Source organism: Gopherus evgoodei, chromosome 7 (assembly GCF_007399415.2).
Source record: "Gopherus evgoodei ecotype Sinaloan lineage chromosome 7, rGopEvg1_v1.p, whole genome shotgun sequence".
Classification (NCBI taxonomy): Eukaryota; Metazoa; Chordata; order Testudines; family Testudinidae; genus Gopherus; species Gopherus evgoodei.
Genome location: NC_044328.1, coordinates 10,928,924 through 10,954,649, shown reverse-complemented (window position 1 = coordinate 10,954,649; position 25,726 = coordinate 10,928,924). Strand labels below are relative to the sequence as shown.

General features: G+C 38.3%; 1 protein-coding gene across 5 annotated transcripts in view; it reads left to right on the top strand.

Annotated features, from left to right (window-relative positions):
* GPAM (glycerol-3-phosphate acyltransferase, mitochondrial) overlaps positions 1–24,724 on the top strand; it is a 49,276-nt gene extending 24,552 nt beyond the window's left edge. For 4 of the 5 annotated variants that reach the window (XM_030569199.1, XM_030569202.1, XM_030569198.1 and 1 more), the window contains 14 exons: positions 3,014–3,150; positions 4,106–4,205; positions 6,635–6,847; positions 7,246–7,359; positions 8,839–8,924; positions 10,033–10,148; positions 11,346–11,416; positions 13,078–13,342; positions 14,049–14,191; positions 15,623–15,700; positions 20,802–20,942; positions 21,917–22,106; positions 22,250–22,308; positions 24,197–24,724. In XM_030569199.1, the coding sequence (XP_030425059.1) occupies positions 3,014–3,150; positions 4,106–4,205; positions 6,635–6,847; positions 7,246–7,359; positions 8,839–8,924; positions 10,033–10,148; positions 11,346–11,416; positions 13,078–13,342; positions 14,049–14,191; positions 15,623–15,700; positions 20,802–20,942; positions 21,917–22,106; positions 22,250–22,308; positions 24,197–24,313 (1,830 nt within the window). In that variant the 3' untranslated portion in view covers positions 24,314–24,724. The remainder of the gene's footprint in view (positions 1–3,013; positions 3,151–4,105; positions 4,206–6,634; positions 6,848–7,245; positions 7,360–8,838; positions 8,925–10,032; positions 10,149–11,345; positions 11,417–13,077; positions 13,343–14,048; positions 14,192–15,622; positions 15,701–20,801; positions 20,943–21,916; positions 22,107–22,249; positions 22,309–24,196) is intronic. The other variant, XM_030569201.1, reaches the window with a different exon arrangement.
* Positions 24,725–25,726: the final 1,002 nt, after the last annotated feature.

The following is a 25,726-nucleotide window of genomic DNA, read 5'->3' as shown; positions in this document are numbered from 1 at the left end:
CCTGCCCTCCAAATCCTTCAGTCCCAGTCTGGAGCCCCACCCCAGAGCCTGCACCCCTATCCAGAGCCCTCACCTCCTCCCACACCCTAACCTCCAGTTCAGTGAGCATTCATGGCCCGCCATACAATTTCCATATCCAGTTGTGGCCCTCGGGCTAAAAAGTTTGCCCATCTCTCTAATAGCCCCTGCATGTCCGAGACAGCCGTGGTACCCCTTCTTGACAGGCATGTCAGCACAGCCCTCGATCACTCTTCCCCTCCACCCAGGCCTACTTACACAGCGGGAGGGACAACTGCAGCACCCCAACTTGCAAATGCTACAGCTCAAGGCGTGGCTGCTTTATGGCTTTCTCATGATGAGCTAACCTGCTCAGAACAGGTTCAACAGGTTCCTCCACAGTAGAAGGCTCTCCACATGCTCCACTTACATACACAAGTGGAAGAGATTCATGACATAGTGCACCACAAAACAAGCATATATGCTGCATCTGCTCCTCTCCTGATACTAGACTCTCTCTTAGAACTTAACCAGCTGAGCCTTTCCATTAGCTCACTGAAGGTTCACTTAGCGGCGAATACTGCTTTCCACCAAAAGATTGATGACGAGTCAATCTTTGCTCACCCTATCACCAAACAATTCCTTAAAGGCATCCACACCCTCTGTCCGGACATGAGGCCACCTGCTGTACCTTGGGACTTAAATCTCGTCCTAACTGCCCTGACTTGTCAACTGTTTGAACCTTTGGCAACTTGCTCCTTCTTACACCTATCCATGAAAGTTTCCTTTCTGGTTGTCATCACATCCATGAGATGTGTGGGGGAAATAGAGGTGCTTATGGCCAATCCCTTTATACTATTTTTTTTTAAGGACAAAGTTATGTTACGCGCCCTGTGATGGGTTGGATCACAGAAACCCCCTTGGGAAATGCCAACTGATGTGCCAAGACTACTTCTGCTCCTGCTTTCCCTGCTAGCCTGGGAATCCAGCATCCTGTCTTGTTGAGCCAGACACGCCAGTCTGGTCCAACAGAGAGACCCAGAGTGTGAACAGTGTGCCCCAAAACTGCAGACTTAACTGAAAGCAACCTACAGAAATATTCTTGTCTTTAACACTCAGATACCCAACTCCCAATGGGGTCTAAACCCCAAATAAATTCGTTTTACCCTGTATAAAGCTTATACAGGGTAAACTCATCAATTATTTGTCGTCTATAACACTGATAGAGACATATGCACAGCTGTTTGCCCTCTCCCCCCCAGGTATTAATACATACTCGGAGTTAATTAACAAGTAAAAAGTGATTTTATTAAATATAAAAAGAAGGATTTAAATGGCTCCAAGTAGTAGCAGACAGAACAAAGTGAATTACCAAGTGATATAAAATAATACACGCAAATCTAAGCCTAATACAGTAATACAACTCAGTACAGATAAAATCTCACCCTGAGAGATGTTTCAATAAGTTTCTTTCACAGACTGGACACCTTCCTAGTCTGGGCACAGTCCTTTCCCGTGGTACAGCCCTTGTTCCAGCTTAGGTGGTAGCTTGGGGATTCCTCATGATGGCTGCCTCCTCTGTTTTCTTTCACCCATTTATACATCCTTTGCATAAGGTGGGACTCCTTTGTCCCTCTGGGTTCCCACCCTTCCTTCTCAATGGAAAAACACCAGGTTAAAGATGGATTCCAGTTCAGGTGACATGCTCACATGTCACGTTAAGACTTCATTACTCACTTGCCAGCACACACACATACAGAAAGACTTACCAGTAAAACAGAGCCATCTAAAGACAATTGTCCTGGTTAATGGGAGTCATCAAGGTTCCAAACCACCATTAATAGCTCACACGTTACATAATTACAATAGGCGCTCAGAGTTATATTACATATTTCTAGTTTCAGATACAAGAGTGGTACATTTATACAAATAGGATGACCATATACAGTAGATTATAAGCTTTAATACCTTACAAGAGACTTTTTGCATGAAGTATATTTCAGTTACATTATATTTAAACTCATTAGCATATTTTCATAAAATCATATAGAGTGAAACGTCACACACTTATCCCAATTTCTTAGCCAAGGTGCACTCGTCTTTCCAAATTAATGAACCTCTGCAGCTCCCAACTTTCTTCCCCAAACTACACGCAAATTCATTTGAGGCAACTATGCACATGCTGGATGTTAGAAGGGCCTTTTATTTGAACAGAACTAAACCATTTCGGGCTACTCCTAAACTCTTCGTATCCATAGCAGAACGGTCCAAGGGAGCGCCCGTATCCCCACAGTGGCTCTCTAAATTGATATCTGGATGCATTCGACTATGCTATCAGCTAAAAGGCGCTCTGCTTTCAGCAACCATCGGTGCATTCCACGAGGTCCCTGTCAATGTCTACGGTGTTTCTAAACATGTCCCATTGATAGACATTTGAAAGGCTGCCACCTGGGCATCCAAACACTTTTGCTAAACATTATGCTATCATGCAAGGCCGTAAAACAGAGACTCAGCTTGGCCGAGCAGTACTTTCCATTGTTTTATTTCCTATTCTGAAGCCCCTACCATCCTAAAGTGCACTGCTTTACTGTCATCTGGAATAGAGCACCTCCAGGGACACCTCTTGAAGAAGAGAAGGTTTCTCACTTTGTGCAGTAACTGAGGTTCTTTGAGATGAGTGTCCCTTTGAGTGCTCCACTACGCACCCTTCTCCCTCTACTTCAGAGCTGGATACAGGCTTTGAGGTGCAGATGGAACTGAGAAGTCTGTGTTGCAGACGCGACACTTCAACAGACAACAGTGCACAAGGCAAGCACCGTTTGTGCACGACCCATATGGGCACTGCTGTAAAACTCTTTGAGCAAAGGCTCAGGGAAGCAGCCGCACCTGGAGTGGAACACTCACAGGGACACTCGTCTCGAAGAACCTCAGTTACTGCCCAAGATGAGTAATCTTCTCTTTGCTCCAGAGTATCCCATTAATTTTGTTTCATCTTTTTTCTCCCTCCGCCAAATAGATGAATTTGCCTCTTGTCTTCTTGCCTGTTCACAAATCTCACATCGACTATCTGCTCCTCACATTTATTCTTTTTTGCCATAACATCAAAGCACCATACATTGCTGCAGGGAATAACCTCAACATCCCCATCTTCAGGTAAGGATAATATGTTGAGCTAAACTTTAACTTGCTCTCAAAAGTAAAGCCAAAGGGACATATGCTCAGTTGGTGTATATTGTCATAGCTCCACGCTTGCCGAGGATCTGCCTCAAATTGTTTAGGATTTGTCATAAGGGAATTTAGTCATTGTGGTCATACCTTGGATTTTACTTCGGTCCTATCTAGCTTTACTTTGGTTTTATTTGGTCTTATTCAAGAGAGTGTCTTGCAAAAACCTTTAGAGATGTTCTTTGTTAAGGAAATTGGAAAAGGAACAATATTGTGTTGAGACTTAGTTACTGAGTCACTCTGAGGAAGGGGTGTATGAAGAAATCCTGATCAAATGGGGGATAGCTCAAGTTTAAGAGCATTTCTTCCCCTTCATTTATGGAGACTCATTGGGATTTGGGGGAAATTGTGTATTCAGTTAGTGGCAGGCAACATAGAACTTTGAACACTCAGGGCTATTTAAGTTAAATACTGCAGCTCTCATTTTTGTAAGTTATTGTAAGTCAAGTGTTGAAAGATTGAGAACACTCACATAAGCTTTTGACATTTGGTAGTAATGTGGGGACTAGAATTGTCGCAGAGCACTCCCTATCTATCTATCTTCGGTATTTATATGGCTCCCATCACTATTGAATTTGAGCACCATAGAGTTTGTAATGTATTTATTCTCCCAACATCCCTGTGAGGGAGAGCAGTGCTCTTAATCCCATTTTACAGGGTCACACAGGGAGTTTGGCAGAACAGGGAATTGAACCTGGGTTCCTAGACTGGTGCCCTAACCACTAGAACATTCTTCCTCTCTTTCATTTGAGGGAGAATGGCTGAGAGATGCACATTGTTCTGCCTCATCTAATTTTTTCCTGAAGCCGTTGGCTGATACATACATTCCACTCTTCTCATATTTGACTAAAATCAGTGAATAGAATCATTTGTTGATTTGTAGCACATTGATCCACAAGCTGGGAGGCTTTTTCATTCGGAGGAGGTTGGATGAGAACCCTAATGGACGTAAAGATGTCCTTTATAGAGCTTTGCTGTATGTGGTATGTATCTTTTCTTAATTTGCAAATATACAATTTGAATCGTCACAGAGACGGGAAAATGTAAGTTTATTCTCTGTAACTTCATTAATTTGAACAGCATTGCCTGATGAGAAAGTTAAATTGTTTATTTTGATTTTAGCATGTGTATGTATGTGTTTAGTTACATTAGAGACAAAATGTAACTGCTGTGCTGAGTGACGTCCTGAACCTATGAAGTGCATGAGAGTCGAGGGTGTTCATGATCAAATTTTTCCCCTGTGTGAGTCTCTAACGGGGATATGAAATTGCCCTCAGTGTAAATTAACACTAAAATTAGGCCTACTGGGACAGTGTCTGATTTCATTTATGCGAAGGTAAATCTAGAGCAGCAGTTTCCAAATTGTATTTGTTCATGTACTTAATTGGTGTTTGAAGTACCACATGCACACTTTTTTTTCTTTTTTTTTTTGCACATTTGTTTTAGGCCTCAGTAGGTTTACTTTAAGTATTTCTAAACTCTATGGTAAAATATATCTGTAAAGAAGCCTAAAATGGTCACAGTTAGGGCTGGCATGAAAACAAGAATTCCATTTTGTGAAAAATGTTGAGGTTTTGCCATTTGTTTATATTCTGATGTGGCATGAAATCAAGACAGTTAAAAAATTGGTAGTGTGAAAAGAGACCACTCTGGAATAGCCAGTAGCCCTACAGTTAGACCACACATTTGGGATCTGGAAAACCTAAATTCAAGTTCCTAGTCTAAAAAGCAGAGTGCCCTAATACTAGATTATGCTATTCTGGGGTCTCTCATATTGATCAGAAGCTTCATGATGGAAAACCTTCCTGGTGAAAGTTGAATTGAAACTGCTGCGTTTCCATGAAGTTTTGGTTTTGTCAAATCAGCATTTTCCCAACCAGCTGTAATTGAAATGTTTACAAAGGATGTTAAAGTTTTTAGACAGTGCATCAAAAAGAAACACAATGAGGCAGCCGTTATTTCTTTTATGTTAAACAATTAAATGTCATAAATGCTGTCTTGATATGCTATGATATTCCAATAACTACACTCAGTGGATTGACTCTTTTTAACTTAAATTCCTGCTAATTTTATTGAGATTATTATTGAACAATAGCCAGAATTCACTTTGCTTCCTGTCTTACAAAATTTATATCAAGAAAAATACGAAATATTTTGAGAAGATCTGGGAGAGAATAAGAGAAGCGCCATTACAAAGAAGGGTGCACGTGTGCAAAAGGGCAGAGGGCTCAGAGAGCAGATATAGAGAGATGTGGGGAGTCTTGGTTGGAATTGGAGGGGCTTGAGCCCCACGAAGCATCTTGCTCCTCAGCAAAATGCTAGGCATGCTGCACAGTGGCTCCCCCTGCCGAGAGGAGGCTCAAATTATAGCCAGCTGGCTGGTGTCCTGGTGAACAGACAGGCAGCTCTCCTTAGTTATGTAGCCAGGCTTTTATCTACTGCATCTGGCCAACAACCCTTCCCTCTCTACCTCCTGGAGCAGCTCCCTGCGTGAGGGCCTTTTTATCTCACGCTCCCTGCAACTGTAGGTTTTGCAGCAGCTCTGCACTCAGGTGTCTTTTCAGATGCGAGAAGCTCTGGCATTGAGATATGGAACTTTGCAAAATCTCCCCAGTAGCTTGAGCTGTGTGGTTTGGTGCAAGCTGAAGGCTAGGCCCAGGAAAAAGCTACCCAGCTGTGCACCACATCAGAGTACAGTTCCCACAGCATTCAATACACTGCTAAATAAAGCTGCTATGATGACAGGTCGTACAGTGTTACTCATCAAAATTGCTGAAAGTGTCCAGGAGAGTGTTTGTTTCTCAGCCATTGTAGGATGTATTACAGTGCATGGAGTGACTTTTTTTTTATTTGAAACCAAAATATATATTTTTGAAGCATTTTGGTACATATGTAGGGCAGGGTAGCATGAGAGCTTTGGTACAAGCTCTCATGCTACCCTGCCATACATATACAAAAGTTTGGGAACTCCTGAGAGTAACCCCTGCTGATTTTGTTGAAATTTTGTTTGTTTATGTTTGTGTTGATGTTGTGCTTGGCACTATTCAAGATACAAAAAGAAAGATGTACTTGCAATTTAGAAGATGGGCCATACTGGGAAATCCAGAGAAGAGAATAATTTAGTTGTCTTTAAAATATTTAATTATTATTAGGTTGCTTCTTTTCGGTTTTGCAGCTGGTGTGACATTTTAAAGTCTATGGCATTTCTTTGGATATACATTAGTGTAACTGGGATCAGAATTTGGTTGTGTAAAACACTTATTTCCTGTTGTTGTTCTTGATTGTTCATGCAGATTTGTATTTATCTCGGCTCCAGTTTTGTAAAGAGGATTCTATTGCTGATGTGAAACAATGCATTTCTATGTGGATATGTCTGTATCATTTTTTTTTCTTTTACTCACTATTCCTTTAGCACATAGAGGAGTTGCTTAGACAGCAGCAGTTCTTAGAGATATTCTTGGAAGGCACACGTTCTCGGAGTGGAAAAACATCCTGTGCCAGAGCAGGTCTCTTATCTGTGGTGGTAGATGCTCTCTTCACAAATGCCACCCCTGACATACTAATTGTACCTGTGGGAATCTCCTATGATCGAATCATTGAAGGTCACTATAACAATGAACAGCTGGTAAGGAGTAACTGAAGACTTATTGTCTTGCCTAGGGGATTTTCTGTTTAAGTAAAAATGTATCTAATTTTTGTGCAAGCACTGCTATGCCATGAGTGCTTAAACTTTTTGTGTCAGATTTAAAAATGCAGTAATATGAATCATGAAAGTCCTTGACCTAGAAAGCTATCTTGACATTTGAGTCTTGTATATCACTGGATACAAATTCATCACTTAACAAATACAAATAATAAAAAGCCATATGATTCCCTAGGCTTTTGTCATGGCTCTACTCTTCGACATTTAAAGCTTCATGTCAAAAGACTTGGATTTATTGTAACTGTGGTTATGCTTCCATTAAATATCAACAAACTTTTAATTGCAAACAAACATTGGTTTTGCTTTTCAATGTTTTGCAGGGGAAGCCTAAGAAGAACGAAAGCCTTTGGAGCGTAGCCAGAGGAGTCTTTAGAATGCTGCGGAAGAATTACGGATGTGTCAGAGTAGACTTTGCACAACCATTTTCCTTAAAAGTAAGTTTCCTATCCATAAAAACACTTTAAGTTCTCATGAATTCTTAGCTGTTTTAAAATGCAGGAAACCACAACTAAACTGTTGGCACAGAAGTAGTTTTCAGCCTATCAATGCAATGAAGCTGTTTTTCCAAAAAATCACTATTTGATACCCACAAGAAGATTCATAGGGTGTCCATCCATGGTGTGAAGTCCAGTACAGATGTGAGTGTTATAACATAATGTCAGACCAGACTGGGTCATTGGACATAGAGCCAGTATCTTTCTTCCAGGAGTGATCAATAATAGAGGAAAGTAAAAATTCCCAATGAGGCATCTGATCAATTGTGTATTTCTGTACAAAAAAAAAATGAGGAAATATATTTCCTGTACAGTAGTTGACTGTCAAATAGTTTTTTTATTTTTAGGTCCTATTCAGCAATATGTATTAAAATGTACAGAATTTCAGTTTGAAAAACAAAGCTAATTTTGGCATCCCAAACATTGCCACTCAACCTGGGTTTATAGAAAGTAGACACGGTCAAATTATTGGATATCTTTTTGTTGAGATTGAGTCTGATAATGGGAATGATGTTGATGTAATAAACATATACTACTGTAAGGCATTTGTGAGCATGTGGTGTACGCTGAGTAGAGAGCTGTCTGTGAAAATTTACCCTAATTTATTTAAGTAGCTTTGCTTGAAGGTAAATGTTTTTGCCGAACCAGTCTTTATAGGAACCAGAAGAACATAATGTCCTGAAATCAGAGTAACTTAAGTGATAACCTTTAAAGACAAAAGTTTTAGTTATTTGTTAAAAGCGTAGAATTCTTGAGGTCCAGTCATGTGCTGTACCTCCTGAGAAACACAGCACAGAAGATACAGCCAAGAGGATGGGGGCAAAGGTGGTTTTTAAGATACCTTCCTGCTGCCTGGATTTTGGAAAGTCTAATTTGCAGTAGTCTCCCCATCGTTGCCTGTAGTTTGTCACTGCCAGAATTTCTGTAGTGGTGTTCATCTGTGGAGATGCCCTGTATGCTAGAGTCTGTGAGGAGGGCAGTATAAGACTGTTAATGTCATCCATATACTGCTCCTCCATTGGGGACTTGATATTGCTCCCATTCAAATCAATGGAAAAACTCCCATTCACTTTAATGGTGCAGGAGCTATCCCCAAGGCAGTTTCTGCCAAAGTGGTGCAAGGGAATCTTTCCCTTGTGTTTTTGTTTTTGTTTTTAATTGCAGTATTTTCCCCAAACTAAGAATTCTGTTCAGAGGGAAAGCTTCTCCTCTACCTGATGCCAACTCCAGACAGAACCACCAACGTGCCAGTGAAGAAACTGTAGTGCTCTTCCCACTGTCTCACCTTTATTTTTTTGTACTTACTTTTTCATGGTTGCTTTTATTTATTTATTTATTGGTACAAATAAGATAGCAAAATTAGCTGTTGGATGCTACAATTAATGGGAAAATGTACAAATAAGTTTTTTATATTTACAGGAATACCTAGACGGCCAAAGTCAAAAACCTATGCCTGCCATGCTATCTTTGGAGCAAGCTCTGTTACCAGCTATACTTTCTTCACGGTAGGATGTTTTTCTGGAACCTTTTTGGTAGTATTTTTAGATTAATGTATATTTCTAGTAGTGTCTAATAGTTATGTCCTTACGAATAATTAAATTGTTTCCCATGTAACCGTTATGGAAAAATCCTATAAAATAGAACACAAACACAAAAATTTTACTCTAGGATTTTTAAACTATCCTATACAATTCTAAGACATTGAAGAATATATCCCTGCTGTAGAACTCCTGTTCAAATAAACTATAGGAATATTATTATTCTCTCTCAAATTCTCTATAGTTTTAAAATATTTCAAGTGAAATTTATTGGTTTAAATAAATTTTAAATTCTATAAGAGTGTTGTACAAGCAAAGAAAATGACACATTTTAAAACATATCCTTTTTTAACTCTCTCTCATAATCCAGATATTCTTTCTAATTACTCTTAAGATGAAAGGCACATATTCATTCACTCACTAATGATTCAGCACTATACAGTGACTGACAGGGCTATTGTCAGTGAGCTCCCATCTGCTAATTACTTTTGCTCAAAATGTGAAACTGTGTTGTGGAGATATTCCTGAATTTTAGACTATTTTATATTTAATTTTGAGTAATGTGCATGGCTTGTCTAAGCCTGTGTGGTACTAATTGATTCCTGTAAAGAGGAGTTGAGTAAGTCATTTGTCTTTAAAGCATTGTCATGCCATGCCATACCCTTGCTTTGATATGCAAAAGAGCTGGACTGAAAACTCTATTCTAAAAAGGTTTGCATAGTATGTTTTTTGTTGCTCTTATCATTAAAGGAAAGGGTGGTGGTATATGTCTGATGTAATGGAGAAGTCTGAATAGCCAAAGAACAAAGTGAATACTCTGTGTTGCTTTTCTTAGAAGGTATAGGAATATGTGTTATAACATGAAGAAAGAGTCTGGAATATGTTGAGAAAAGTAGTTAATGAGAACTTCGTGGGACTTGTACTGCTTAAAGACGTTTTTGTATCCTTGTTAGAATGTCTGATTTTATTTGTGCATTATAGTTCATTTAATGTATGTAAATGATGATAATGTAGGTTAGAGTTTGACAAGACTTGAATGTTTACACACCATACGTTATTTTTATGCTATCTTCAGGCCTAATGATGTTGTAGATGAAGGTACAGAGGCTGCACTGGGCGATTCCAGGGATTTATCCAATGAGCCCTTTAGAAGACAGTTGATAGCCAACTTGGCTGAGCATATATTGTTCAGTAAGTATAGAATCAGTCAGATGTGTATTAACTGTATGTCTTGGTCCTCTGACTGCATTAACTAATTTATCATTTGATAGCATTTTTACTAAGCTGAGGGTGATTTCTTTTCAGGTAAGAATTTTGTTTGCTTAAACACTTAAAATCTCATCCCTTTTTAAATGAAATTGTCTCTCTGTGACATTCTTATTTCATTTGCTTTGATACATGTAGTTCTTTAGGTCTGTATCCTGGGATGCTGCTGACTTGCTATAAGTGTTTGAGTCAGCTGGTGTGCATTTACATTCCTTTTGGCAATAAGTAGGAAATTGCCCCCAGTGGTAGAGCTATTGAAATCACTGAGGCCATGTCCAGACTACCCGCCGTATCGGCGGGTTAAAATCGATTGCTCGGGGATCGATATATCGCGTCTAATCTAGACGCGATATATCGATCCCCGAGCGCGCTTATATCGATTCCGGAACTCCATCAACCCCAACGGAGTTCCGGGATTGACAGGGAGAGCCGCGAACATCGATCCTGCGCGGTGTGGACGAGTGAGTAATCCGATCTTAGATATTCGACTTCAGCTACGTTATTCACGTAGCTGAAGTTGCGTATCTAAGATCGATTTCCCCCCCGTAGTGTGGACGTGGCGTGTGTGTTTAAAGAATTAATTGAGTCTGTTTATCTGCTTTTAGAGCCATTGTCTGGTTTTGTAGGTTCTATAATATGCAGTTTAGGCACCAGATCTGATACGTGAACAAAAATATAGCTATAAATAATGGTACGTAGTTATATATTTTAGCAAATGTTTGAGACTGACCTCTTCACTCATGCTTATTAATTAAAACCACTTTGGTCAGTTAATGTCTTACATTTCTGAAGTACTACAAGACATTGAGTAATCATCTCAGCACTTTCGCTAGCTAGGTATGTGTAATCACCCCATGTTACACATGAAGAAAATGAGGTATTGAGAGTTGGAGTGAATTGCCAAAGGCCACATGTCAAGTTAGTGACAGGGTAGGTAGGAACTCTAGAGTTCCTGGCTTCTTGCTCTTTGATTAGTCCCTTGTTAAAAATGTAAAGCCCTATAGAAATGTGTAATTATAATTTAGTTGATTCATGCTATTGTCATTTTATGCCATATAAATGACTTGTTAAGCATTTCAGATGCTTAATAGGTCAGCATTGCTTTGATTTGTTTGTTTCTAGCTGCTAACAAGTCATGTGCTGTGATGTCAACACACATAGTTGCCTGTTTGCTGCTCTACCGACACAGGAAGGTAAGGCTATGTTGTAGCTGAAATAGCCATATGGTACCTTCATGCAGAATTGCAAAATTCCAGTGGTGAGAAAAGTGTGCACTTCAATATTACATTGAAATAATATTTGAAAGAGATTTCAGCTAGCTTATTATAATAGGTGTTCCAGTTAATGGTGGGTACTTAAAGATATTGTGCTATTTTGGTTTCAGTTATCATTAAGCTTGGTAGAATTCAATTTTTATTTTGTTATAATTTTGACAGATAATATTGATGGCCTTTAAAAGCATTTTTTAGGTTTTTATCAAAATTTTCACAGTTGTGGAATATTATAATGTGTGTTAATGGAGGGCGGGGTAAGACTAATATTTAATGACAAATGCTGAGATTCAAAAAGGTAAAATGTTATAACTATTAAAACACAAATTGTCAACATCACATGTCAAAATATACAAAGTAAATATTCTTAAATCAAACTCCAAGAAGTTCTCAAGCAGCATTTTTCTTTCCTTGCTTATCCGTAAATTTTGATTATCAATGGAAATTTTTTTGTCAGCTTGCATATGTATGATGAAATCTGTTTACTGACATTTCCTGATAGAAATCAAATCTTTCCAATCCTAGTTATCATTGAAGGAAAAGGAACCTTTTCCTAAAGTTAAAAAAAATAAAATAAAAACCATCATCTCATGTTAATTTCAGGACTAACTGGTGATTTTTAAAAGCAAAAAATTTGTTCTTTTTTATTGCTACTGGGTGACTTTTGTTTTTGTTTTTTATCTCAGTTATTTCAAATCAGTTGTAGCTGGACAAATTGCTGAATTATTATGTTTATTTTCAGATAAAATTTTCAGTCATAATTTGTGATGGAATGATACTAATGTGTAACTGAATTTTAATGTGTGGCTCCTAAAGAAAGATACAATTATTCATTGCTACACTCTTTTTTCCATTGTATTTAAAATCCCTCATCACCGCACCAATCCAGAGCTCTAGGTACATGTTCAGAAATTAAAATAAAACATACAAATTAGAAGAAATGGTCAAAATATAAACTCTCCCCAAACTAGGGTACTATCACTTTCCAGTTCAATCCCGTCATTCTCCTTTCCTATAGAGAGAATCTGGGAGAACAGATGTGCTTTGCAACAGGATCTGAAGCTCAGCAAATATGACTTACGGTAAACTGAGAAGGGAGGCAAGTTGCAGAGTTGAGAAAATGTTCTTCCTCAAACCTCCTATCAATTAAACAATAGGTCTGTTAGCAAAAATATCTCAGATGATCATGTGATACAATGGCAGGTGGGGGAGATGAGATTTCCAAAGTACACAAGTTCTGACCCTGCTAGGGCTTTATAGGTTGTGAGATGCACTACTTAGCAAACAAAGCAGTCACATCTTGCACTAGCTGTAGTTTCTGGGTGGTTTTGAGGTATAGCCCCATGTAAAGCATTTGCAGCAGTCCAGCTGGAGGTGGCACAGTCATGGATTACTTTGCCCAAGTCTATTTTGGAAGAAAAGATTTGTTCGTGTGATAAGTGGTGCTTTGGTTTATTACAAATTAATTATGCATTTGACTTACTTACTGTGTTTGGAGATTGCAAATAAGTTTAACTTGTCCTCTTAAAATTTTGTCTTCAGTTAGGCTTACATTATTTAATCTTGTGACTCTGCTTCTTCAGGGAATTGACCTTTCCAAGCTGGTGGAAGACTTCTTCTCTATGAAGGAGGAGGTCTTGGCCCGTGACTTTGACTTGGGATTTTCAGGAAATTCTGAAGATGTTGTCATGCATGCCATCCACCTGTTGGGGAACTGTGTAAATATCACAAACACCAGCCAAAACAATGAGTTCTTCATCACTCCCAGCACAACTATTCCTGCTGTCTTTGAACTCAACTTCTACAGCAATGGTGTGCTGCATGTCTTCATCAAAGAGGCCATTATTGGTATGTACTAGATTTTAGCAGGAGATTTGTTTGTATGGAGGTTTTATTTTTTTTTAAGTCCTTTCTCCCCAAAAGTAATATATGAAATACAACCATCTACACAGAAAGAATCAATTTCCAAACAATTAAGTTATCTGGGGTCAGAAAATTATGCCATTTTGCCTTTACCCCGTATTCACCATTAAACAAATAGCTGAATGAATGCAGTGTGTTTTTTTTCATTCTTCTTGACAGTCTCCATGTATTGGCCACTGCCAGAAAGAGAGACCTAGCTTTATGGACAAGTGATCTGATCCAGCATGGCAGATGTTCCTATCTTGAAAATTTTAATAAGATTTTGCTTTAGTTTTATGTTAACTGATCACTAATGCGGTAGTGACGTCCTCTTCTGTCCTTTGTTCTGGGGTAGGGTATATGTTGACTATTTTTAATTCTTGTTAATGAAACACAGTTCAGAGTTTCATTATGTAACTTTTACACACGGTGGTATAATCTTTTATTTTTTAGTAGCTTTGTTATCTTTTAAAATCTGTTTCCTTCAGTTATGCACCATTGTACTTCATGTATATGAGATGATTTTGCTTTTGTTAATTGATAGGTTTCAGTTATATGTGTAATAGTTGTCAGTTTTTAAGCTTGTATAATTCTCCTATTAAAAAGCTCTGTAGGAAAACTAACCACCCTTATATTCACATTTCTGTGCTAGCCTGCAGTCTTCATGCAGTGCAGAGTAAAAGGTATAGAAATGGCATCAATGGCGTTTCTCCCAACCTGATTAGCCAAGAACAACTGGTCCGCAAAGCCGCCAGCTTGTGCCACCTGCTTTCCAATGAAGGTGCTATATCCTTGGTAAGTGAAGTTTATCATAGTGCGTGTCCATAGCTCCAACTCCGTTCTGTTAGTGTCTGTTCATTGTTCTAAATAGAATGGATTTTTTGTTTAACTGCACTCTATTTCTAATGTAGTTCTTCGGTCTTAATATATTTACTTATTCCATCCATAGCATGGCTGAGGGTGGGACTTCCATGTAAAGAGGGAAATACCATAGTTTTAATTTGCTTCAACAAAATGTCTCTACTTCTCAATTACGTAGTTGAATTAGTCTAGCTCACTTGAAACCATTTCTAGACAAATAACATGAATGATGTGAGCTTGAAAAGTCAATTCATTAGCTGAGATTTTCTGAGCCAGGGGAGACGACATCAATCAACATGGTGCTCATGATATGATTTAGATGTTTGCTACGTGTGTAATGAATACCTGTTGCTCATGCAAGTGAGAAACTGATAGTACTGGCAATGAGCTTGGAATACTTCTGCTATTCTAGTACTAGGCCTCTCCTGCGAAGAGACTGCCTGCCAGATTATACAGTGACTTTGTTCTAAACAAACTTAAACTGTGAAATCGAGACTACCAAACTCTTCGCACATGTGACTGGAATCAAATCGAAATCAGCTCTCCAGATTTTAAAGGCATTTTCCCAAGTTATAGAATACCTCAGTCGTCATACTGCACATTTATCAGACATCTTACCCATGACTTGATGTGCCTTATTCAAACATAAACCAATAAAGGAATGGTGGCAAATACTGCGGTTTTAACTCTATAAATACACTGATTGTTTTTGTTGTCCAATTAGAATCTTAGAAATACATGTCCTCTTATCGATTTAGTTCTGATATTGGGAAATTTTGCTGCAGTTTCCCAGACCCCTCTTTCTTTCTTGTTATTTGAATGATGCATTTATGCTCCTTATTCTGCCTTTGAGGTTAATGATTTTGTTTTTTTTTTGTCTGGTGGACATTCCCCACCAGATTATAACCTCTGAGAAGTAGGGCAGTTTTGATTCTAAGCTTCTTCAAGGAGTTTCTTTAAATTTTAGGAGAATTTATGGAATAAGTCTTGCAGCTTTTATATTAATGAAGTTTTTGTTCCAAACTGCTCAGTGACCACCATTTATTCATGTTAACAAAATAATAGTAATAAGATATAAAAGTCCTGTTAGGTCACATGGTCCAGCTCCTTGCCAGCGAAAGATTTTCCACATCTCAAATGCTTTGTCCAGTCTAATTTTAAACATCTTGTTCATGGATTTTTTTTTTTAAAGTGTACGTGAGTGCGAGAAAAGAATAAAGCAGCACTAATGGAGTGGGAGTGTTGATAAGAATTGAGGAACTTGCTTAAAAAGGACATTGTTGTGTCTAAAAGAATATTCTGGTTGACTAGGGAAAAAGAATTTATAAAGGATTAACTTTTTAACTCCTTTTTATTTTTGTTAAGCCTTGTCAGATGTTATACCAAGTTTGCCATGAGGCAGTCGAAAGGTTTATACAATATGGCATTCTTTTGGTGGCAGAGGTAAGATGATTAAATTTTTTTTTGTTCTCCACTTTTCCTACAGTCATAGAATCTTTTGCTTCTCTCTAGCTATATGCCTTATTCCAAGTATCTAAACTGGCACTTTCTCACTTGAAGTGCAAAATGACTAAGGAAATCCTAAACTGAAATGTCTTTATTCTTTTATTTTAAAGCACAAGGTATTTTGGCAGAATCACTTTCTGATGTTATGGATGGCAACATATATGGGACCAGGATCTTAATAAAGCTAGTGCTGCTTATGATGATTACACCAACTCTTAAAGTGGGCTGTGGTGATATAGTTTATTATTGAAGTCCTTGTAAATTTCAGTTTACAGCTCATCTTTAGCTCCCATATGGTCCCTTTGCTCTGGTACAGCAGCTCAAAGGGACTAGAGGTAACCGGACATTCCTCTGATATGTGGGAATCCGCAGGTGATACAACCATAAGGAAGCTGTAGCTTGCACCAGGATCTCGTGGTGGTCTCAGGGATTGGGGAATTGCAGTGTCAAGGTATCTTTACTTCCCATGTTCTATGGTGCTGGAGCAAATGCAGCAGGGCTGGACTAAGAATAGAGGCAATAATTTCTGTCTTCCAGATTTGTGTCCATCAGGGAATCTCCTAACACAATATTTTTTTGGTAGGTGAGTAAAAAGATTAATGTATCATGTTGCATTTTTTCCATGTCAGAATCATGTCACAGCTCCATAACAATTATCAATTATAAAGTAGCGGAAAAAATACGACTGTTAAATATACTTGGCTGCTTCCTTCTTTTAGTTCTCCTATTTGAAGTGAAACTAGATCCACATCCGTGCTTTGATGACCCTTGTTCAGCTCCACTCCGTTGCACCACTTGTGATATCCCAAGTTCCCCTTTTAATGTGTAGTTTCATAGATAGAATTCACTTCACCTGTTTTCTGGAGACAGATTTTCCTGGCTCTAAAACTCTCTTGTTTTCTGGATCTGTTACCTACATTTATACATAAAATGTTGGCGTATAATCATGTATTACAATGCAGTCTCTACATGCAGCATTTCTTGTGCTCTGAATCCTATTCTTATTTACTTAATGTTCCAGGCTCCAGGAAAAAAAATAGGTGTGTATAATGGCATAAATGTCTGTTATGTCTTTGCCTCTCAAAGCATGTGTCTTGTTTTAGGAGCTTTGTTATAAACCTATATTGTCTGTCTCCCACCCTGTCATTACCATCAATAACTGGGGTAGAAGTGGCTTACAGGTCATATATAATGCTTGACTGTCTTCTCTTGACTTGATTGTCTTGTAACTAATTTCTCAGAGTGTTTTTTTTTTCCGTATCTATTTTCTGTGTAAAACTTTCTTACAGTTATGACACTCATAAGTACCAAGACATGATCTGTCTTTGTTCTTATATTAGGCCACTCCATTGTGGTATCTGAATGCCAGACAAACAGAACACCATCCTGTCCTCTGATACTAAGAAATCAAATGATACTGTTATTTCCTATTTCTTCTGCACAGGCTTGCACAATTCGGTTACTGCCTTAGCTGAAATTTTAGATACCTTGCTCATTTTCAGGTACTTTCCATGACCAGACCTATTATGTTGGGTTGTTCTACTTTAGTCCGTTTGCCCATTCAGTTCAGACTAACAGGATTATTTCCTAATCTCTTAGATACTCTACAGTTTTCCCAGTACAATCTCACCATCACTTTCTGCAAGATTTATTTCAAGTGTTGTCTCCAGGCTGTACCACTGCTCATGTCAGTTGTGTATATATATTAATGTGTTCTCTTTTTTTTGGATGCTGTCTATCCTATCAATCCCATTTGCTGCACTTTGCATCCTTCTAACTCATTTCTCTGTGTAATCCAGAGGACTATCTAATCTGTTTTTTCCCTGAGAGACACACCATTATACAGTGTGGAGATCTTCTATATACCAGGCAAAAGAACAACTAGTGGCTTCATGTTTAATACAGTTAAGAAGTATACATTATTAGTGGCAAACTGTGGGGAATAATCACCATTTCCCTGTTTAGGACAGTTGGGGTATATTGTCTTGGTACTTTTCCAACTTAGCCTATGAGAAACATACATGTCTCTGGCTTCTGCGTCAACTTGTTTTTGTTTTTATTTTTGTTTTTTCCAGTTTATTTCTTACTGCTGATACCTGTACATTTAGGTCTATCTGACTGCTATGTTAGTTGAACTTTAATTTGCCATCCTTAGCTTTTCATGGTTTCTATTTTTCCCTTTGACTCCACTGTCCTCTCCTATTGAACATTATGAGCTGAAACTCTTCTAACACGTTGTATCTCTTTAGTCCATTTTTCCTTTATCATTTACTTTGTTCCTTGATTTAAAATAAAATCCTCAATGACATTAAGATTGGACAGATATTACTTCATTTTCTACAAAGACCCATCTGTCTCTGTCATGGATGGCACGAAGGTGAACACTTTGTACTCTGTTATGCTACTGCTTGAATCCTGCCAGGCCGGAATAGGATTAATCTTATTTTAATCACATCTCTCAGCATAAGAATTCTTGTAGAGTGTTAGTCCAGCTGCTTCGCATTCATGAGATCTTGAAGCAATTCTCTACTGTGTTTCTTACCCATGTGTGATTGTGAATCAATAAGACTCAAGCCCCCTTTTACTTTTAAGCATCTATTTGAAATTTCTAGGGCTTCATGCTTCTGAGGACATGTAATAATTTCTAATTTACTCTATTACTGCTACAATGATTTTGTTCATCGGATTAGTAAAGCTGATGTCAGATGTCAATTTATGTCTGTCCCCTTTTTAAATAATCTTTCCTAGTTAAGGGTGGGTTTGTCTGAGTCAGTCATATTTTACTTCAGCTCCTCAGCCATGCTACCCTGCTACCTGCCTGATTACTGAACAGAATTGCCACTTGACTTCTTTGTAAGCCCCTTCTTTGAATTTTAACACAGCAATTTTTCAGAATCCTAAGCTGTCACATCCTTGATTATTTTCACCAAGATTTGAGGAAGTTTTTGTAATATAAACCCTCTCTCTGGCTGATTATAATCCTTCTGAAGATATATTTTTACCAACAATTTGTCCCTTTTGGAACATTTTTCCAAAATGGCTCCTACCTGAATACATTGATCTGTTAGAGCATTTCTGGCACATCTCAGTCTCCATGTGATAATAGTAAATCACTGTCTAAGAAGGTATAATGTATAGAGCCTTGTCACTTCTCTGTTGCAGGTTAGTTCTTTACGCACCTGCATAGGGAGTGTCAGCTTGGTAGAATTCCTTTTTGGTGAGATGGGTTTCTCGGTATACTAGATGAATTCCTCCTACAAATACTTCTATGCTATCTGATCCTGACCATCCCCAGTCTTGCCTTGAAACTCTTTCCGTACTAGTTAACTTGGTCTGATCTTAGCGCACTCTCATGCTTTTAATTCATTTCGTAAGACCATAGTCTCCGTCTTCATTATATTGATCCCACACAAGCCCCTAAGTATTTGCACAGGTCTTTGTAAAGTGCCAAGCCCAGTGGCAATAATAGACTCTAAGTGTCATGGCCAGGTTTTGTTGCTTCCTTCTCTCTTTCTAGTCTGAAAAGAAACTGAATACCTTTCCTGTTGTAGGTAGGTATTTCCCTGTCTGTGACATACAAGAGTCAACCTCTAGCCAAATGCTACCTAACCCCAACTAAGTAAATTAATGTTTCTACATATGTAGCCAACTCAGTTAAGGGTTCAATATGTTGAAACCTCAGCCACTGCAGTTCATTTCAGCTAAAAAGAGAACTTGAAAAAAAATAACAGGAATATAAAAATAAACCCCCTTATTCAACCAGGATGACCTCCCCAGAGCGGATAAAATACTCATTGGAGAATGGTACATTCCTCTTACTGAAAATGTAAGATATTCAGAGTGATACAGGCCTGGAAACGAGAACAAGTAGAACATGGAATTATGCTGCAGCACTTCCAGATGAAACCTATGTTGTCAGAAATTATCTAACTGTAAACTTCAGTGTCCTTCTTATGGTAGCTGATTTAGCATATATACAACTTTTATGTGTGCTTTCTTCGTCATGTTTAGATTTCTAAACATGCCTCTATCCTTTCCCCATGGACACATGCATATTGCAAACATTAACAAATTTTACAAGAAAATAAGCCAGAGACAAATGAACTCTCCTAAGCCCTTCATGATGGCAGAATAAACGCTACCTCGTTGACACTCTTGCTAACATATGCCCCTCTCAGAAGCCTGAGGAAACATATATTTTGCATCATGTTCTGATGGTCAGACTCAGAGCTTCTTACCGCAAGGGGGGAAGTGAGTTTGAGTGAGGGACACTTCTCTGTAAATGCATTGCCAGCAGTCCCCTCCCAAGTTAAACTGAGCACTGGTAAATAAGGTAGCTCAGCTGATCTGATACTACACTAGGAGAGAAGTGGTATCTCAGGGATTCAGAACAAATAATTTAGAACTTTTTAGATTAAAACCAACTCTTTGAATTTTCAACCAACGCAGAGAGTATGGAGACAAATACAACAAGTATGTGATTACAAGAGGTAAGTAGCACTTAACAAAGCTGCTGCTGAATTCTGTACTACCTTGAAATTTTCAATTGGTCTTCAAGTATAGCAGCACGTAAAGCGAATTGAGTAATCCCTCCTTGAGTTGGTAAAATTATAGATCACTGCAGTGAAATCCACATCCAAAATATAAAGTCCTACCTCCTAGTGAAACACAGGTGAAGAAAATGTTCTGTTGACCTCTGCTGCCTCCTGAAGTTTTGGTCTTGAGTGAGGATCCAACAAGACTCCCCAACTTCAGCCCCTCTCTTTCATGTGATGGGAAAACTTCCCCTGTCAAGGGAGAAGAAACAACTTTTACCAATTCTTCTGATTTTGTTTCTGTCCACTTACTTCAGTCTTGTGTGGATTGGGTCTTGGCTAGCTCATTCTCATTGTGAGCCCCAGTGTGTTAAGTACTGGTAAATCACTAAACTGTGATATCAGGTCACCTGAGATTAAAATATAGTGCAGTTGTCACCTGGATTTGTTTCTCTGAATAGTTACCTTTTTCTCTCTCCCCCCACCTCCCTTTCTGATTTAAGCAGGATGATCAGGAGGATGTTTGCCCTAGCCTTACAGAGCAACAGTGGAGTAAAAAGCTTCCTGAACCCTTGTCTTGGCGAAGTGATGAGGAGGATGAAGACAGTGACTTCGGAGAAGAACAGAGGGATTGCTACCTGAAGGTACTGTATACAAGGCTAACAGTAATAGTCAGGCTATTATGTTAAAGTTAAGTAAATCTTAGTTTACAAGTTCAGTTGGGGAAAATAATAAGATTTCTTTTTCTGATCATTCCCAGCATTAAAGTCTGCAATAGTCTGCTTCAATCAGTAAATCATCCTTTTCCCCCCCCCTGAAAAAGACCAGATCTGTGAGGAAACTTCAGATAGTCTGTTGGCAAAGTCTACATAACTGGGGTGGAATGGCCACTATGGTGAAAACTACTACACGCTTTAGTATCCTACAGGGTCCTAAAGTTTGTACTGTATTATTAATAACACAATGTACCAAAGGTGGGCATATACTGCTAATGCATATTTTTCTGAGTCAAATGTGGTGTATTGTTCTTTGTGTACAGTGTTTTGTATTTGTGCATGTGTGTACATTTTTAATTTGTGACTCAAGACATGCCAGAAGATATGATTTCTTGATACAAAAAGCTACTACATAGTTCCTCTCTGTGGTCAGCCTATAGTTTCCTTGCTAGAAGTTCAATTATATTGTTTCTTCTTGGAAAGCAAATTGCCAGTTTTGTCCTTGGTTTGTTTGGTTTCTTTGTTTGCTTGTTTTTGTGATGACACTTGTTTTGGGTTTGTTAAATACTCATTTGGAAACTGATGCTCATCTCTGTGAAAGAATGAACTGCTATTGTGCTATTTATTGCAAAGAAACATGACCTTTTAAAGTGGTGAAAACAGATGTTATGCTGTTAATGTCCTGGGGAAAAAGCTAGTGAAAATGTGATTTTTGTAAAGCAGTTTTTCATACATCAGACCACTTTTTGCTTTGCTATAATAATGCAATGTTGTAATTCGTACCCCTCCTCCTGGTCTCCTGAGTGATTGTCTGTATCCAGTGTTTTGGCTTTTACTGTGTAGTTGGCTGTCTTTCCCTTATGCAAGCTTCATTTACACTCATTTCTGCTATCCTAACTTAGGTGAACCAATCCCAAGAACACCAGCAGTACATCACCTTCCTGCAAAGGTTACTGGGGCCTTTACTCGAGGCCTACAGCTCAGCTGCCATCTTTATGCACAATTTCAGTGGTCCTGTGTCAGAAACCGAATACCTTCATAAGTTACACAAGTACCTAATAACCAGGACAGAGAAGAGTGTTGCAGTGTATGGTACGTCAAGCAGTGTGACTCTGGATAAAACAGAGCCAATATTTCAGTTACTGATGCATAACTCTCCTTTTTCCAAGTACCAGTGTCTTATATTTGACCTGAAATGCGTGTTTGTTTTATTTCCCTCCCCCTGCCTCCCACAGCTGAGAGTGCCACCTACTGTCTTGTGAAAAATGCGGTGAAGGTCTTTAAGGATATTGGGGTAAGTGTTTTGTAATGAAAGGTTTCTCCTCTTCAGATGAAACCATTGGGGCCCTTTTAATGCGAGTGACTCAAAGGAAAACTTTGGGTAGTGCATGAGTGCTGTGCAATATCAGCCTTTGCTAATGTTTTTCAAGAAAATGCTTCTGCATATGTCTTCCTCTTGTGCTTTGTAAGTGTTTACCTGTCTTTTGAAGTTTAGAGCTGCAGAGGAAGTGTAACTTTACACTTCTGCTTTTGTACTTTCTACTGCTAAGAGAAATTGACAAGTATGGCAGGATGCCAGCCCTTTCTCTCTTTATAGGTCCAGTACTTCTGTATTGGACTGTGATGATACCACTCCTCAGTGTGCTCAGGGGGAAGGATGGAAGGCAATCTGTCTATTTGTATGTCTATTTACTGACATACATAGCACAATAATAATTAAGCACTTCCCCATAGTATTAAAAACTTACAGAAATATTAGTCCTCAGATTTTGGCTCATTATTTTCCATCACTTTCCAAGCCCTCCAGCAGATTTTGCCTGCACTAACAGCCATAAAATTAACATTCCATCCAAATCCTGAATGCACAGAAAGACACTGCCAGATGCAGACTCTCCAGGACTGTCACAGTGACTGAGCGAGCTCTTCTGCCGTTCATAAATAACTCTATTCCAGACAGCAGTTGCAGCAGCGTCCCAGTGAACCTGAAATGTCAGGAGATACCATGAAGATAGAACTGCTCCCTGATGTAATAAATGAAGCTGGAGTTTCCATACTATCACTAGCACCTTGATAGTTTTGTTTTTTTTTTTTTTAATTGTACCCCTCAATTTTTTTAAAGCTGTGTGACATTAAGATCATATTGAATATTGCCTTTTTTATGTTGAAAGGTACAAAGCAAAGAATATTTCTGGATAAGGGTTACTGAATGCCCTTCAGTTCTTTGGCCATGACTTCCTAAGTACTAAGCTGGCTATTAGAATGAAGGAAAATTTCCACAGTTTGTTAAATGCCCTTTGGGATGCTGCCTTATGAATGCATTTATCAAATGCAGCATATTTATTCTAATATACCGTGCTGCTAGGGTACTGGAGCTAGCTGACATCTGTTCCTTGCATCTGCTCATAATATTTAATTCTGATTTTTGTTTTTTGAAACTAAACATTGCACAGTTTGAGGGGTTTTTTCTTCTTTAATCACATTGTTTCCTGTTATTTGTCTGATTATTATACACGGCATACTTTTTAATACATATGATGTATGCAGATGGATACAAGTAGTTCTGTTGTGTTAACTAAAAGCTGACCATTTGTCATTTGCTGTTGAATCATCTCATCATTCTGAGCACTTCTGTTTCCATTAACAAATGTTAATATTTCTGTGCTTAAGAATAAGCCTGTAAAGAATCTCCCCACAAAAGATTGGTCTTTTCAGACCTCTCTTCCAAATTATAGCTTATATCTCTGGAATAATCACTCTTTCCTCCTCCATGCTACTTAAAATCCCAACAATACCTGGATTCTTAAGATATCTAAAAGGAGTGTCATCCATGACGGTGCTAGAAAGAAAAAAAAATCTTTACAGTTGGTTCTAGTAAGCAGTCATTTGTTCTTTATCGCATGCATGAATTCACAGCAAACAGAATTCTCTTAAGGGTTTGCATGGAATAATATCCTTATGGTGTGATGTACTAGAGTGAAGAAGGGATTCTAGAGATTACTAACTCTAGCTTTTTGACTTCCACCTGTTACAACTTTCAACAACCGCATGATTTCAATGCTTGAATGTTTGTTTTAGGCCCAAGGTCTTAGACTAGATCGTAAACTGCTGTACATCATTCATTACAAATAAATGACTCTGCTTGAAGATGTTAATGAAGACCATGTCTTCATCCTTCCCTTTAGGTTTTCAAGGAGACAAAACAAAAGAGAGGGACTTTTTTGGAACTGAGCAGTACTTTCCTACCTCAGCGCAACCGGCAAAAACTACTGGAATTCATCCTGAGCTTCATTGTACTGTAGATCACGTTTAGTACCTTTTGCCAGGGAGACGAAGACAGGTTCTGAGATTTGTGTCAATGCCTGAGGGCATTTGCTAGTCCTTCAGAGTACAAGGCCTTATCTCACTTGAACCACTGGAAGACAGTGCCTTCTTATGTATGCATTTATGGATTTCTGATGGTCTCAATACTGTGATGATACAGTAATACAGCAGGTGACACTGTGGATGCAAGCGATCAGTCATGTTTGCAGTTAAAAAAAATAAATTAAATCTAGATTTAAAATGAAAACTGACATTTTATCTGTTATATTTTACATAATTACTTTTAAAGACTAATGACTGTGACAGGTGCACAAATGCAGATAGTGATTTATAGCTAGCCCTGAGATCTTGAATTTAGTGGAAATACTGCTTATGACAAAAAAAAAAAACACGTGAAAGCTGTTACTTCAGACAGGAAGGGGATGACAAATTTGCTGGTTTATTGTTTAAAATAAATGGTTTATAAAGATATGCATGGACAGTGCATACTTTATGGGAAAAGTCATAGTTTTTCATAATTGTTAGCACCTAGAATAAATGCCAAAATCTTAATGAGAATAACAATCAATTGCATAGCAAACTAGCACTATCGGGACTGGATAATGGAATGATAAATTGCACTAAACACTATTGTCACGGTAGAATGTGATAGCACAATTTTATTAGGGCTTGCTGTCCCTTACCTTTACTAGAAATAGGGAATTAGTTTGTCTGAAACATGAATGTATTCTAACCACTTAAATTTTGTATATAATAAAAAAAGTTGTTTAGTTAATACAGTGAGAGTCTTTTGTTTTAAACAGAGAATTTAAGGGTAGCTAGCAAACCAGAATATGTTTTTCCCCTAGTGCTGTTACCTGTTGGTAGGCATTTTATTTTGTGAAGTTACTTTATTTTTGGCTCTAAAATTTTCAGCAATAACACGGCAATCTTGTGGAACTGAACTCTCTAATCCCTTTTAAACTGAAGAAAAGTATGTTCCCGTTCTGTTTTCTGTTGCTGAGTTACAAAGTGAGCAGTTTTAAATTGCTTTGACCTCTGGAAACAGAAAAATGTGGTAATGTTTCATCTTTGGTTTTGTTCCAATTGGAAATTTTAAATTAATATTGGGGGTTCTATCTTAAAAATAAATAAATAAATAAATAAAAAATAGGGCCCTGATCTTTCACTATTATCCTTAGGATTGGTCCTCGGTGCCCATGTGGGGCCTCGTGGACTTCACTTTGACTCCCCGTGAGTGCAGATCGGACTGCAAGCCGTAATTCTGCAGTGCAGTCTCTCTCAGCTGATACTAGCTGAAGCAATAAATCTATGGCATGTGGAGCTGGTTTGTTGGTGAAATGTGTGTTCTTTTGGATTCCTTTTTTTTGTTTTTTTCACGTGAGAAATCA